The sequence below is a fragment of the Leiobunum rupestre genome, chromosome 5 (assembly GCF_980474605.1).
Source record: "Leiobunum rupestre chromosome 5, qqLeiRupe1.1.hap1, whole genome shotgun sequence".
Classification (NCBI taxonomy): domain Eukaryota; kingdom Metazoa; phylum Arthropoda; class Arachnida; order Opiliones; family Sclerosomatidae; genus Leiobunum; species Leiobunum rupestre.
In genome coordinates this window covers 71,385,142-71,401,060 of record NC_143388.1, presented here as the reverse complement: position 1 = coordinate 71,401,060, position 15,919 = coordinate 71,385,142, and the positions used below count along the sequence as shown (strand labels likewise).

General features: G+C 37.0%; 1 protein-coding gene across 1 annotated transcript; it reads right to left on the bottom strand.

Annotated features, from left to right (window-relative positions):
- Window positions 1-8,370: 8,370 nt before the first annotated feature.
- Window positions 8,371-9,033, bottom strand: LOC149945805 (uncharacterized). The gene has a single exon (XM_090176711.1). It carries the CDS (start codon window positions 9,031-9,033, stop codon window positions 8,371-8,373), a length of 663 nt encoding a protein of 220 aa, XP_090032837.1.
- Window positions 9,034-15,919: the final 6,886 nt, after the last annotated feature.

The following is a 15,919-nucleotide window of genomic DNA, read 5'->3' as shown; positions in this document are numbered from 1 at the left end:
GTATTGTAGTCAGTCATTATCGTTTGATTTTTTCGAAATAAATATGTTTTTCGGTAATAAATATCGATTATCCTTTGATGATATGGCAGGAACCAGGGGCCCCTATGGATCGCGAGGCACTGGGAACGTGCCTGAGTGCCCAGTGGGAAAGAAGGGCCTGACTATATTAAATTTAAATTAAATTGTGTCCAATATAACTATTTAGTATTTTTGGATGAAACTATAGATATAGTATTTATAAAGAAACTCGTAAGCATTTTTAACAACCTTGCTAAAACAAAGGTTCTTAAAAATGCGGGATAAAACGTAGAAAAAATAATATACCGAGAATCCGAGAGCTAGAGAGAGTTCAATCAAGAAAGACAGACAGACAGAAAGAGCCGTTATATATGTCTGCTAAAAACAATAGGTCTACCGGCATCTCCACATCTTGTGACGTCAAACTAACCAGCGTTTCCTCTTTCAGTTGAAATAAGACGGGCGACCGACGCGATACAGAGCGTGAGCCCCCCCCCCCCCCCTTGCCTTCAGCTCGTCGCCGTTATATTAAAATTTATTTGATTCGGGATTGCCCAACTGCTATGTTGTGAGAGTGAGTAGGAAAAAGGAGCGGATAACAATTTCAATTGTGTGTACTTTTTATTTATCACAAAGTTCAATTGGTTAGCTTGGGCAGTGTTGAAATAAGGGAAAAACCCACCGTCAGCGTGACGGTACTTAACTAACTTACAAGGAGACTACCCTAGGTGTTTATCTCCAATTTGGTTCAAACTCGGGTGGTAAGTAGACCTTCATGTAACTTGAAAATCCCTAAAAGGGTGGACAAGAATGGACTTTAGACTTATATTGGTCCAAATCTACCAGGATCTGAATTATATATCTAATTGATGAACCTTTTCTAACTTTTTGAAAAATATTGTTAGGAGAGACCCTTAAAATCTTCGATTTTCCCATGTTAATTTTCATAGAGAAAATCAGTTTTTAAGTTGCGAAAAACATTTTTGGTTGCCATGGCAAAACGAACGCCCATTCTTGTCCACCCTGTTAGGGATTTTCAAGTTACATGAAGGTCTACTTACCACCCGAGTTTGAACCAAATCAGAGATAACCACCTCGGGTAGTCTCCTTGTTGGTACTAGATTACCATTAAATTGACATTGGAACCATCCAGCGTAAATAACAAAAATATTTTCATTCTTACAGTTTTCGTAGAGTTCAGTTTCTAGACGTCTTGTCTTACAATTAGTCGTTCTACAGTTGGCACACAAGCCCCATCACACAACCACACACGGTTAATTAGTTCCGGAAAGTTCATTCACTCGCGCTTCATCCGCACATATAATTGAAAAATCAGATTCAAACTTTGAACTTCGTCCGACCGACGACCGAAATTTTTAATCCAAAGAAAATTAAAACTTGAGGTTGATACGAAGTTATCCCATAACTTCCGCGACAACAGGATCCCGTCTAGCTGAGATTCGTCCTACGCATTGAGACTCGTAAAAATGATAAACCTTTCAACAATGCGCTAACCGTTTATAGTCAAACGACCGGTTTTTTAAACAGTCCGACTCAAGAAAAGGTACTAAAAAATAAAACTCAGTATGACAGGGATTGAACTTTATCCCGTCGTGGTTAACATATTCAATTTTTTAATACTAGAGGGCGACACTGTTCCATCTTGCAATATTTTTCGCGGCAATTTGAATTAGTACTATGGTATTGAAAAAAAAAAGGTTAACAATTTTGAGAAAAATACAAAGGGTTTATGAAATTCTTTTCCGAAAGTTTAATAATCGTTATACACCTTTTTAGTAGATTAAATACAAAGGCAGAAACGAAATATTGCTCTTTTTTTTAATGCGGCTTCTGAAATGTTTTAAATCTCTTTTTGACTCGAATAATGCTCTTGACGGCGACAGAGAAAACACCATAGTACGAAAATATCTCCATATTTAAATATCTAATATTAGAAGTTCTTTCGGAACTACAAAAATAATATAATTGCAAAATTTACTTTTGTAACCGTATGTGAAATTCAAATATTATTCTATGATAATGATGTTTAAAATAATGAAACAACTTTAAAACCTATTAATACCATGGTAGATGAATTTATAATAAAATATTTAAAAGAAGGAACTCATGGAATTTAATAAAACTTTTTATTTCTAAAAAGCCACAGCAAGCTTTCGACTGTCCAAGCAGTCTTCATCAGGCATACTAAATTAAAAACGTTTACAGAAAAAACATACCGACATCATAGCTTATTTTTTATTATTGTTTACAAAGATGCATTGAGATTTTTTATATTAGTTATCTATTATTTGTAATCACGCCCCAAAACTTGGCCTCTCCAAAACCCTCCTCTAAATTTAATCCCCCCCCTTCCCTTTTTTGCTATAAAAACACCTTCAATAAACTTACGTTTAAAATAATCTGACTCAGAATACATTATTTCTGGGTTATCCCAGTCAATTTCATGCTTATAATCATTTTCTATTAGATGTTTGGCAATGCCATTTAGGGTGTCTTTTTATTACAGGCATATTTATTTTCTTTTAACCTGATTTTAACTGATCTTTGGGTTTCCCCAATATAGCAGGTTTTATGTGTTATTATCTAACTGTTATTTATTTATTTTAATATTATAAATTACGAGGCATTGTAAACATGAAACGTTCTATTTAATGTCCAAAAAACGTCTGCCTTACTTCGGCAAGTGGCGCCTCTATTGAGCGCGTCATACATTGAAGCGCGCCAAATTCAAACTGATTATACATCTCCCCTCTTAAATTGAAACTGCGGATTTATTACATTTTAATAATAACCAAAAACTTTTGTTTTAAATCGCGTCATTTTAATATCAGAATTTATTTAAAGATTTAGTTTCTTGGGTGGACGAACAATTCTACCACTCCTTGTAGTTTTTGGTAACTCTTGTTGGTCTTCCGCAGCTACAGGGTCTTAGGGGTTCCTCTTTCGCGTCTAATCGTTCTGGACAATTTCGGGGTAATTCTCTTGGTTGGTTTATATCAGGGAAATCGTAGTCAATTGAACGGTTATTGTCAGTTTGGGAAGAGGTACCAAATGAAATCTGTTTCTTCGCACCGTACTTTTCCCAGTGTCTACAATATACGATCGTGGTTCTGGGGCCTTTTTTACAATAGTACCCGAACGGCGAAGATCTACGACCCAAACTTTCTCATTGTCTTTTAGTTCGTCGAGGTGTCGTGCTCGGTGTTGGCGGTCGTAGTTTTGCTTTTTCTGTGCCCTTCGTTGCTCTTCCCGATCGTTAAGTTGGTGTTTGTCAGGAAGTTTCGGATTTAACTTATCTGGTATTATAGGCAACGACGTTCGAATTCGTCGGCCCATAAGGAGCTCAGCAGGGGTAAAGCCATTGGCTAAAGGTGTAGCCCGGTAGCTTTGCATAGCTCTGTAGCCATCATCACTCTTTTTCAGACTTCTTTTGACTATTTTTACTCCTGCTTCTATAAAGCCATTGCTTTGAGGGAACCTAGGACTTGAAGTCTTGTGGATGAAGTCCCACTCTAATGCAAATTTCGTGAACTCCGACGTTAATAGTGGACCAAAATGTGTCCCGTTATCACTGTAGACAAACTCCGGGGTCCCGTGTCGTGAAAATATGGACTTCAAATGAGTGATCACTTCAGTTTCTTTTAAACTTTTGAGTAACGCTATTTCTGGATATCTCGAGTAGTAATCTGTGACGAGGAGATACCAGCGATTTTCTAGATAGAACAAATCCATCGCTATCTTCTGCCATGGCCTTGTGGGGAATTCGGATGGCAGTAATGGCTCGTGATAGTTCTTCGTTTCCATTACGCATTTCTGACAAGATTTTATTAGATTTTCAATGTCCACTGACAATCCTGGCCACCATACAGCGTCGCGCGCTCGGGCTCTGCATTTAGTTATCCCTAGGTGTCCTTCGTGGATCTTGTTTAATATATCTTTTCTCATCGATGCGGGTATAACAATTCTTAGGCCAAACATAAGCAGTCCTTCACTGAGTGAAATATCGTTTCTATGTTGCCAGTAGTCCTTAAGATCATTAGGTAATTCTGCCATAGTAGGCCATCCATGACTGCTGAAGTAAATTAGCTTCGAGCAAACCCTGTCTACGGCTTGCGCTTGAATTATTTCGCTTAGCCTTCGATTAGTCGCCGGTAAGTATTTCGTGACCATTTGAACGTATGACATGCAGTGGCGTCACCAGGATTTCCAAACTGGTGGCGCTTAAGCCATAAGCACTGGTCAGGGGCGTCCTAGTGAGTGATATGGGGAAGGGGGGAGCTGCTCCCAAAAAGGTTTGTAAAGTTGAAACTTTGAGGCCGACTAGGAAAAATTAAATTTTTATGCCCCATTTTAAGTTCGAAGAAACTTTTCAACGAGTGAATTGGAAAAATTAGAAATTTTAGGTGGCGCTTCAGAAATTTTACAGGTGGCTCAAGCGCCGCCTAAAACACCCTAGCGACGCCACTGATGACATGATGTTATCTTCCAAGTCATCATCCGTTTCCGAATCTTTCAGTGGTCTACGAGATAACACGTCAGCCACTCCAAGTTCTTTCCCTGGTACATGCTTGATATCGTAGACGTATCTGGCTAGCCTCAGTCTCATACGTTGTAGCTTCGGTGTCAAGTCATCTAAATTCTTTGTTTTGAAAATTGACACCAACGGTTTATGGTCGGTTTCGAGCTGTACTTTTATTCCTGTTATGAAGTTTTTGAAACGCTCGCAGGCCCATACTAAAGCGTAACCTTCTTTTTCAATTTGCGCCCAGTTTTTCTGGTACGACGTTAGCGTTTTAGAAGCATACGCAACCGGTAAATATGTCCCATCTTCTTGTTTCTGTTTTAGCGTGGACCCAACTCCGTATGACGATGAATCGGCTGTGATTACCGTTTCTTTATTCGGATCAAACCAAGCCAGTACTGGTCCTTTGACTAGTTCCTCTTTGAGACGATCAAACGCTTCGATTTGGGGCGACCCCCACGTAAACTCGTTTTTATCGCTGAGCAGATCGTTAAGAGGGCGCGCTTTCGTTGCTAAATGCGGTATAAACCGTCCAAGGTAGTTGATCGTTCCCATTAGACTTCTCAACTCCGATACGGTTTCTGGTTTATCCATTTCTTTAATTGCTCGGATTCGGTCCTCATCGATATGAACGCCTTGATGATCAATGACGTGTCCCAAATATTTTACTTTGGTGACTCCGAATTCGCATTTGGAATAATTCAGCGTAACTCCCGCGTCTTGTAAACGTTTGAAAACCTTACGCAATCGCGCGTCGTGTTCCTCTATGGTGTCCGCGTAGACGAGGAAATCATCCAAATTAATTTGAACTCCGTCGAGGCCTTCCAGTATTTGCGACATTCTCTTTTGGAAAAATTCTGGCGCGGCGTTTATCCCAAACGGAAGACGTTTGTATTTGTACCGTCCAAATGGAGTTATAAACGTTGTCAAAAGTTGCGACTCTTCGTCGAGTTCACACTGCCAAAATCCGTGGTTCGCGTCCATTTTTGAGAAATATTTAGCTTTTCCAAGTCGTCCTAAAATGTTTTCTGTCGCCGGCATTGGATGAAACTCTCTAAGTATATAACCGTTTAAAATTACGTAATCAACACACATCCTAATCGTGCCGTTAGGTTTTGGGGCCGGTACAAGGCCCGCACACCATTCCGTCGGTTCTTCAACGGGTTCGATTACGCCCATTAAGACCATATTGTCTAAGTTAGCTTTAATTTCTTTAAGCATCGGTATGGGAATTCGTCGTGGAGCGTTTAGGGCAAATGGGATAGCGTCAGATTTTAGTCGAATTTTATATGGAATTTTTACACGTCCCAAGCCTTCAAATAATTTTGGGTACGCTTCTTTCGGATCGAAAGACATTTTCTTCTCCGTTTCCTCCACAGCTTCAACATCCGTACGTTTTATGATTCCTAATGCCTCACTGGTGTTACCGTCGAGTAGCGAATGCCCAAGACCTTGAATTACGTAAACCTCCGTCATTTTAGATTTCCCTCGATAGTAGAATTTCTCCCAAAAATAACCAATCGCGTTCATTTCACTTTTGTTCGCGTTGACCAACTTTCGTTCTGGTTCTCGTAAACGTATTTCAGACAAATATTGTTTGTATGTATCTTCGGAAATGCACGATACATCGGCTCCAGTGTCAACCTTGAAGTTAAGTGTAGCTTTCTGAATACCGACTGCCGCTGACCAACGCCCAGTGAATATAGGTGCAACGTTTCGTAAACTTCTCTAACCATGGAGCTCTGATTTTCGCAACATTTAGCGTAATGTCCCATTTTCTTACAATGGTGACATTTACATTTCGCTGCCGGACAATCTTTAAACGCGTGAACTGTGCCACCGCATCGCCTACATTTCGCCTTGGTGTCATGGTTTCCATATTTTGGAAGTTTTCCTCTACCTGTACATTTTTGTTTCCAGAAGTCATTTTTCTTTTGCTTTCGTGTCTGAATACGGTCGATTTCTACCTTTGTGGGAGTTGCGACCTCCCGTAGTTGAGGATTTTGTCGTTTAACTTTGTCAGATTGTTTAGCCATAGTCACCGCACGTTCCAGGGTAAAATCGCTTTGAAGTTGCATGCGCTCGGATAATTTCCCATCGCGAATGCCAACCACTAGTCTATCTCTGATGAAGTCACTTTTTAACTGTCCAAAGTCGCAGTGCTCCGCTAGTGCGTGTAAGGAAGTTATAAATTCCTCCATTGATTCGCCTTCTGTTTGGGTGCGCCGATTAAACATTGCTCTTCATAAATAACGTTACGCCGTCATAATCGGTTAATTGTTCCGTAGTCAGTGTAAAAGAACGAAAAATATCTTCAGATTGGTCTCCCATAGCGTAGATTAATGCGTCAATTTGCTTATCTTCGTCTATTTCAGCGACTGACCTGTATCTTTCAAACCTTCGCTTCCAACGAGGCCAATCCTCCGCTTTGCCAAAATCAAATTTCCCAGGAGGTGGAAAATTACTTTCAGCCATGATAACTATTATATTCTTTATCTGGACGTTGTCTCAATTCTCTGTAACGTGTCGTAGCCCTCGTTCGCGGAACCTCGCTTTTAGCGTTGTTTTCCTGAATTTAGTCGTTTGACCGTGAAGCGGCTTTGTTTACAAGTCCGGTATCGTGCCTCGGCGGATGGAAAACTCGAACTTCATTTTAAAGAAGAATCCTGGTTCAAACCCTTGTAAATTGCTTCTAAAATTGTCTTCGAATGTTTATGAGTAATTCCGCTGCCACCATGTGTTATTATCTAACTGTTATTTATTTATTTTAATATTATAAATTACGAGGCATTGTAAACATGAAACGTTCTATTTAATGTCCAAAAAACGTCTGCCTTACTTCGGCAAGTGGCGCCTCTATTGAGCGCGTCATACATTGAAGCGCGCCAAATTCAAACTGATTATACATTTTAAACGTTTTATACTTAATTTTATAGACAACACCTTTTTTATCTAACAATGGGATTTTTGGTTTAAATTTGCTAAATTCATTTTTTAGGGTTTTATTCTTCTTACTGAGTAATCTGATGTTAAATTTACTTTTTATCAATCTATTTAATATTTCAGATTTGTTTTTTATGTAAGGTAAAACCAACACTTTTTTAGAGGTTTCTTCAGTAGAATCTGCATTATTTAAGTTGTTTTTTATTGTATTGTTGTTAAAAATTCGATCAATAACATTGCCTGGATAATCAGATTTTAAAAGCTGATATTTTATTTTATCTTTGTCAACAATTGGTTTGTCTGATAAACTTTCAATTCTGGATTTTAGACCTTTTATAATCCCTAATTTTACGTTTTTACTGTGTTCAGAATTAAAGTTTAAAAATCTGCCCCAATGCATCGTTTTTTGATAAATTGAAAATTTTATATCAGAGGAACCAATGTTTCGGCTAAACATCAAGGAAGGGTAGAGAGCCATTATTTTCGCTCTCTATAGTAAATTTAATGCTAGTTGGGTTAATGCAATTTATATAATTCAAAAGGTCAGAGCTATAATCCCTGGTGTCTTTAATAATGGCCAAAATGTCATCGACATATCTTTTCCACCATTTTACATTTCGAATTATTCGATTCCCGGAGAATATTTTTTTCTCAATGTCTTCCATATAAATTTCAGCTTATAATGGGGATAAACTACTCCCCATGCTAAGTCCTCGATTTTGTTTATATAGCTTATTATTGAATGAGAAACAATTAAAATCCAGACACACTTTCGTTAGCTCTATTAAGGTATTCACATCCAATTTGGTTCTGCTAACCAATTCTTTGTCATTTTCCAGTCTTGTTTTCAGAATCTCTAACACTTCTTATACAGGTACACTTGGAAAAAGACTCACTACATCAAAGCTAATAAATTTGTCTGTAGGTTCTAGTTTTATGTCTTTTAGATCGTCAACTAATTGTGAAGAATTTTTAATTCTTCTGTCATAATTTTCAATTAAAGGGTTAAAAATTCTAACCAGATATCTTGATAGCTGATTACAAGGACCATCTCTCGCTGCAACTATAGGTCTCATCGGGATACCTTCCTTGTGGAGTTTTGGTAGGGCATATAGGTATGGAGTAGAGAAGCTTGGAGATATTATGCGTTGAAAATCAAACCGTGTTATGGTTTTATTTTTTAGTTCTCTATTGACAAATTTTCTGATTTCTTTATCAGCTTTTTCACTTGTGTCTAATTTTATTGTTTTATAGTCCTCGGTATTTAACAAGGTCCCAATTTTTTCATTATAATCACTTAATTCCATAATTACAATTTTATTGCCTTTATCGGCATTTAGAATGATGATGTTTTTATTATTTTTAAGGGTTTTCAAAATGTATTTTTCATTTACTGATAGATTCGATTGTTTATTACCATCTTTGCAATTCAAATATTGTTTCACCAAATGTCTGATGTCTTGTTTTTCGGTGTCCGAAACTTTAAGTCCCTTTAAAAATTGTTCGGTGCTGGCCGCAATGTCAATCATAGGTGTCAATTTGGGAGATACCGCGAAATTTAAGCCTTTATGAAGTAACAATGTTTCAACCTCAGTTAAGGGGTGAGAAGAGAGGTTAATAACGATGTCTTGGCCATTCGAAGAGTGCACTAAGTAAAGGAGTTAGAACACTCATACCTCTAACTCCTTTACTTAGTGCATTTAACAAACACACGGGTCCTATTTTGGAACACCTTGAGGCTGATTACAAAAGATATTTTGAAGAAAATAAGATCCGCCTACGTACAAAATTCGATAGACTTAATCTAGACTTTGTTCAGCTTAATAAAATCTCTTCGGATGGCCAAGACATCGTTATTAACCTCTCTTCTCACCCCTTAACTGAGGTTGAAACATTGTTACTTTAGAAAACCCTTAAAAATAATAAAAACATCATTATTCTAAATGCCGATAAAGGCAATAACATTGTAATTATGGAATTAAGTGATTATAATGAAAAAATTGGGACCTTGTTAAATACCGAGGACTATAAAACAATAAAATTAGACACAAGTGAAAAAGCTGATAAATAAATCAGAAAATTTGTCAATAGAGAACTAAAAAATAAAACCATAACACGGTTTGATTTTCAACGCATAATATCTCCAAGCTTCTCTACTCCATACCTATATGCCCTACCAAAACTCCACAAGGAAGGTACCCCGATGAGACCTATAGTTGCAGCGAGAGATGGTCCTTGTAATCAGCTATCAAGATATCTGGTTAGAATTTTTAACCCTTTAATTGAAAATGATGACAGAATAATTAAAAATTCTTCACAATTAGTTGACGATCTAAAAGATATAAAACTAGAACCTACAGACAAATTAATTAGCTTTGATGTAGTGAGTCTTTTTCCAAGTGTACCTGTATTAGAAGTGTTAGAGATTCTGAAAACAAGACTGGAAAATGACAAAGAATTGGTTAGCAGAACCAAATTGGATGTGAATACCTTAATAGAGCTAACGAAAGTGTGTCTGGATTTTAATTGTTTCTCATTCAATAATAAGCTATATAAACAAAATCGAGGACTTAGCATGGGGAGTAGTTTAACCCCATTATTAGCTGAAATTTATATGGAAGACATTGAGAAAAAAATATTCTCCGGGAATCGAATAATTCGAAATGTAAAATGGTGGAAAAGATATGTCGATGACATTTTGGCCATTATTAAAGACACCAGGGATTATAGCTCTGACCTTTTGAATTATATAAATTGCATTAACCCAACTAGCATTAAATTTACTATAGAGAGCGAAAATAATGGCTCTCTACCCTTCCTTGATGTTTAGCCGAAACATTGGTTCCTCTGATATAAAATTTTCAATTTATCAAAAAACGATGCATTGGGGCAGATTTTTAAACTTTAATTCTGAACACAGTAAAAACGTAAAATTAGGGATTATAAAAGTTCTAAAATCCAGAATTGAAAGTTTATCAGACAAACCAATTGTTGACAAAGATAAAATAAAATATCAGCTTTTAAAATCTGATTATCCAGGCAATGTTATTGATCGAATTTTTAACAACAATACAATAAAAAACAACTTAAATGATGCAGATTCTACTGAAGAAACCTCTAAAAAAGTGTTGGTTTTACCTTACATAAAAAACAAATCTGAAATATTAAATAGATTGATAAAAAGTAAATTTTACATCAGATTACTCAGTAAGAAGAATAAAACCCTAAAAAATGAATTTAGCAAATTTAAACCAAAAATCCCATTGTTAGATAAAAAAGGTGTTGTCTATAAAATTAAGTGTAAAACGTTTAAAACCTGCTATATTGGGGAAACCCAAAGATCAGTTAAAATCAGGTTAAAAGAACATAAATATGCCTGTAATAAAAAGACACCCTAAATGGCATTGCCAAACATCTAATAGAAAATGATTATAAGCATGAAATTGACTGGGATAACCCAGAAATAATGTATTCTGAGTCAGATTATTTTAAACGTAAGTTTATTGAAGGTGTTTTTATAGCAAAAAAGGGGAGGGGGGGTTAATTTTAGAGGAGGGTTTTGGAGAGGCCAAGTTTTGGGGCGTGATTACAAATAATAGATAACTAATATAAAAAATCTCAATGCATCTTTGTAAACAATAATAAAAAATAAGCTATGATGTCGGTATGTGTTTTCTGTAAACGTTTTTAATTTAGTATGGCTGATGAAGAGTGCTTGGACAGTCGAAAGCTTGCTGTGGCTTTTTAGAAATAAAAAGTTTTATTAAATTCCATGAGTTCCTTCTTTTAAATATTTTATTACAAAATAATGAAGTTCTGTCATTTCGTAATACTTAAATTTAATTTTCTTCTATTTTAAGTAAATGGGATTAAAATGAGGAGCAGGGTTCTTGTAATTTTTGATAGAATTTACATATGACATTTGCACATTATTGAGAAAAACCCTTCTGAACATGAACTAAAATGACTTTTTTAGTCTTATTTCGTCTGTGTCGAGAGTTTGAATATACCTAAGATGGTGAAAATGTCCAAATTGACTTCTCTGATAGTATACATGTACTATACATTTCCGTAGACGATTTTTTGATATTCCTTCACGGAAGCTAGTTAAAAATATTTCAACAATTACTTTCGTTAAATTTATTCCAAAATTGGGCTCTCTGGAGCACTATGCCACGCTTGCCTTTGACCTCGTTCTAAGGTTCGTCAGTTCGTCGGCCCGACAACACCGGAAGTTGGGCCAGCTACGTTTGAGGTTGGCTCTACCTTTTCTCTGACTATAGATTTTAAAATATTCTAACGTACAAATATGATATGACGTTTTGATTTAGTGTTTAAAGAGACACTTGTATTAACTGTCGTTAGTCCTTCATTCCAATCAAGAATGCATGTTTATATTCACCATAGTGCCCTTTAATGGTCGCATTATTTTTGGGTCAACGGAATCGTAACACTACGACCCCAATAGCACACGTAGTTCGTTTATTGGCAAGGTGGGGGTTAGTGAGCATTATGCAAACTCAATATTCATGCTGAACCGACTATAATTTAAGCTGCTGTTAACCATGGGTTCTAATTGTGCGCCAAATCTCAAAAGCTGGTTGGCCCGATGCCGTATCACTAGCTTACGTAGTCCAAATTGTAATCGTGCATGAGTCTTGCTGTCGAGTAAAAGTGCGTGGCTCACCTGCCGAGGTGACTGTAATATTATTTATTATATTATTTTAAATATCCCGCTTTTAAAAAGAAATTGTTGGTAGAAAAATAATACAATAAAGGATATTACAGGTATTCGGAGATTGGCTTATGCATATGCACTACATATCCTTATCTTTTCTTTGTTGCTTTGCCTTCATTTCGGTAAAATAATCCTATAGTAAGGGAAATCGTCAGCCGTCACCTTAGTTGGGCCACCAAAACGTGGACCATTGAATGAAAATATTCGAATACAAGATAAGAAGATGATTTAAAGAGTGCACGTCTCTGCCTTTCCCAACAGCTGCCGTGGTACGGTGAGTAGGCATGTATGTTTCCAGTTTTCGCTAGATATTCGTTGCTTGGGCTAGTTTTTGTTAAATGTTAAGTTTAAAGTTGGATAGCGGTAAGAAAGACGGTTAATGGTCTTGGTTGGCAGACTACCAAAATTCGACCTTTTTAAACGATCCATTTATTGTCGGAATATGATCAGATTTTTGTTAATCGATGATAGTCGGTTACTCAGCAGTACCAAACCGTCGAACCAACCCGATGGGTCAGATGTCACTCTGGTCGACTATCCAGAAAACGGTAGATTCGACATTCTGCCAACAGTTAAGTTATATTTACCCATTATATAATGATATAACCGACATAATATCGCCATCCCTAAGTACCGTTGGTCCGGCTGTCTAAGACGTTGGACCAACGTTACATTTACTTGTGAAATAATGATAGGTTCAACAATAAAGCACCGTTGGAGCGTACGAAACCCCAACCACTATACGTAGTTTACACTGCTAATTAAGTAGTCAGCCTAAGTTCTTTATGAATAAACAATATTCATACAGAACACAGGCTACTTTTCCAAAAGGCCGGGAAACAGGACCACTGCGCCTCAGACGGAGACCCGCCGCCTCACAGCAGGCTACTCAATCCTCCGAGGCGGCCAGTTTGCTCGGACACTCTCCGTTAGCCCGAGCCCCAGCACAGTTTCCAGTCCATACCTGACCGAAGTTGGAGGTGGAGATATGACTTTTTGATCAGAGATAACATCTCCCAGTGCGCCACCGCCCTTATGGGTTACGAGAGCCGGACCCAGACCACCCGGTAAAGCCGCCAGTAATTGTACACTCTGACCCCTTAAGGGCCTCAATTGGAAGCATTAAGCGTCTGTTTTATACTCCTGCTCCACGGAAAAACTACAAAGCTTCCATACTACATCAGACTATTATATTTATATACCCCGTGCCAGAGGTGGGCATTTTACGAATATTTTGCTATTCGAATATTTCCTTCGCCCAGTGAAGTTTCCAATTCCGCCATATGAAACCTTCTTATTCTGAAAGAAGAATAGGACTCTACCTTTCGAAACCACGGAAACCTTCTTTGCGCGAAGGAAACTATCACTCAGTGAACGAAACTTCGTCTTTACTACGTGAAACTGTTATATATTCTTCCAGTTAAAATGGTCTTCGTTTGATGGTTATTACGGAGTTTTTACTAAAGCGTTTCTTCGCAAGAAGATATACATATGCTGATAGGCTAAAAAAAGATATTATGACGATTACAAGTAAACATTTGAAACAATTTTACTAGAGTGAAGGTTGCTAGGGCGATAAATTGTTGAAGGTTGATATTGATAAGAAAAAGGTGTTTATTTCCTTTTTTAGTACTATTTTTTAAATAAAACGAAAGGTGTTGATAAAATTTCATTATTTGTATCACAGTTTTCTAGTCAACTTTCCATTGAAGTTTTTCACTGGACAATAAAGGTTAAACTTCAACTGCAAAAAGTATCCTCCGTGCTGAGAGAAAATAAATGTTTCAAAAAAGCGGAATTCGAGTCCAAGCAGTCGTAGCTTCGGCCAAGCTCATCATTGTTTATAGCAGTGGCGTAGTCGTATAGAAAAAAAAGTTATTTGTTACGAGAGTATTTAACAAGACGTACGACGGTCAGAATACACACAATCCTACTAATGTGTTAAGTTTGTTTGAGCTATTCACAGCAACCTGCAACGCCGGTATCACAACCAAAATATATCATATATACAGGGTGTTACGGATAAGAGTACCTAAACTTTCTATATGCATTCTATGGGTCTCTATGAGTAAAAATGTCTAATAAACATGCGTCCTTAAGTGCTTCGTTTCAGAGAAATGTGCTCCCAAAAAACTACCCCAAAAACCGGACACAGCCTTAAATCTGGCAAACAATATTCTTCTATGAACCCAATTGTTTTCATTAAACTATCAATTGTTTTTTATCCGTGACGCGAGAAACTTTAATAACAAGTGGCAAAAGTTCATTAATGTCCTTTTAGAAGTAAAATGAGTATAATACAAAACTATAAGTTTATAATATAATAATAATAATAATAATAACTTTTATATAAATATGATACACGCTAAACGTTTACGAGAGATAGTCACAAGATACTTGTTTCTGCACGTTTCCGTGTTTCACGTAGCCTTTAACAGCGCCTCCGTGCTGAGCTGTTTGTAAAATATTCCCAAAAACAAAACTTATTAAAAAATGTTATATAATTATGACCTAACTCTTCTTCCGCTAGGCTTGAATTTAAACTTAAATATTGGTTTTAATTTGCGCGAGTCATAATATATTTATCTTTACGCGCGTAAAGCCTTTGCATGTCTCAACTTTAGCTGTGAAACCTTGGATTAATAATAAGACTCCTGGATATAGCACTTCTACCTTCCCACGGCAGTATCGGGTGTCTCTCGAAACGGAAAATAAACTAGCTCGTCGTGGGACAAATTTTCCGCGCATGCGCAATTTGCGACGCTAGCTTTTAAAAAATACGGTTTAAAATCCTTAAGCCTAACGCGCACGCCACAATCACAACAAAATCAATACACAAGCGCCAACTAAAGTTTGTCCCACCTTGACGCGGAGCGCTGGGGAGATTTGAGAGACGCCTAAACGCGCAAGTGCCATATCCTGTAATCCTATTATTAATCCAAGGTGAAACCATAAGTAACATAAAACCCCTAAGTATTACTTTAGGAAAATGTTCTACTACATCCTTTCTTCACAGTGACGTCAAATTATTTTCGAAAAAGCGCCACTCGGTAGCGGCGGCATAAACTAATCAAACCCAACTTCCGGGAACGTGATTCCCGTGGTTTTGAAAAGAGTCATTTTTAGGCTTCAGGCGTATAGCCGCACTAATTTCGTTTTCGCCACGGAAACTTTAACAACGGAAGAAATAGTTCTTTTTATAAAATAACCATGGGCATCTTGTTGAAATGTTGCCTCCTTCAGCTGTGGATCCATTTTCTCTCCCACTAAAGAGCTTATGAACTCATTCTTAGCCTTTGGCTGAACTATTCCAGGGCAACATTTCAACAAGTGGGGCAAGCGTAAAGACATTTTATAAAATCAACTATTAAAGAAATTGTATGTATTTTCCGCAACAATATTAAATCTTTATATCGGGCAAATGGTATTATATTAGAAATTCACCAACAACTCGAAATTTGTGGATCACTAGTGTAGTATATTGAGAAGATGAATCTCATTGATGTTTATCAATGTTATGCACCAAATACTGTAGACGTTAAAAAACCTTCAGCTTGACATTATGTTTTTAATGTAAAAAGTTTTCTCATTTAGGTTACGAATATTTTATTACAATTTCTTCCAGATTTTTACTATTATAATTTGAATATACTTGTATTTTGTACCTGGATGAATGC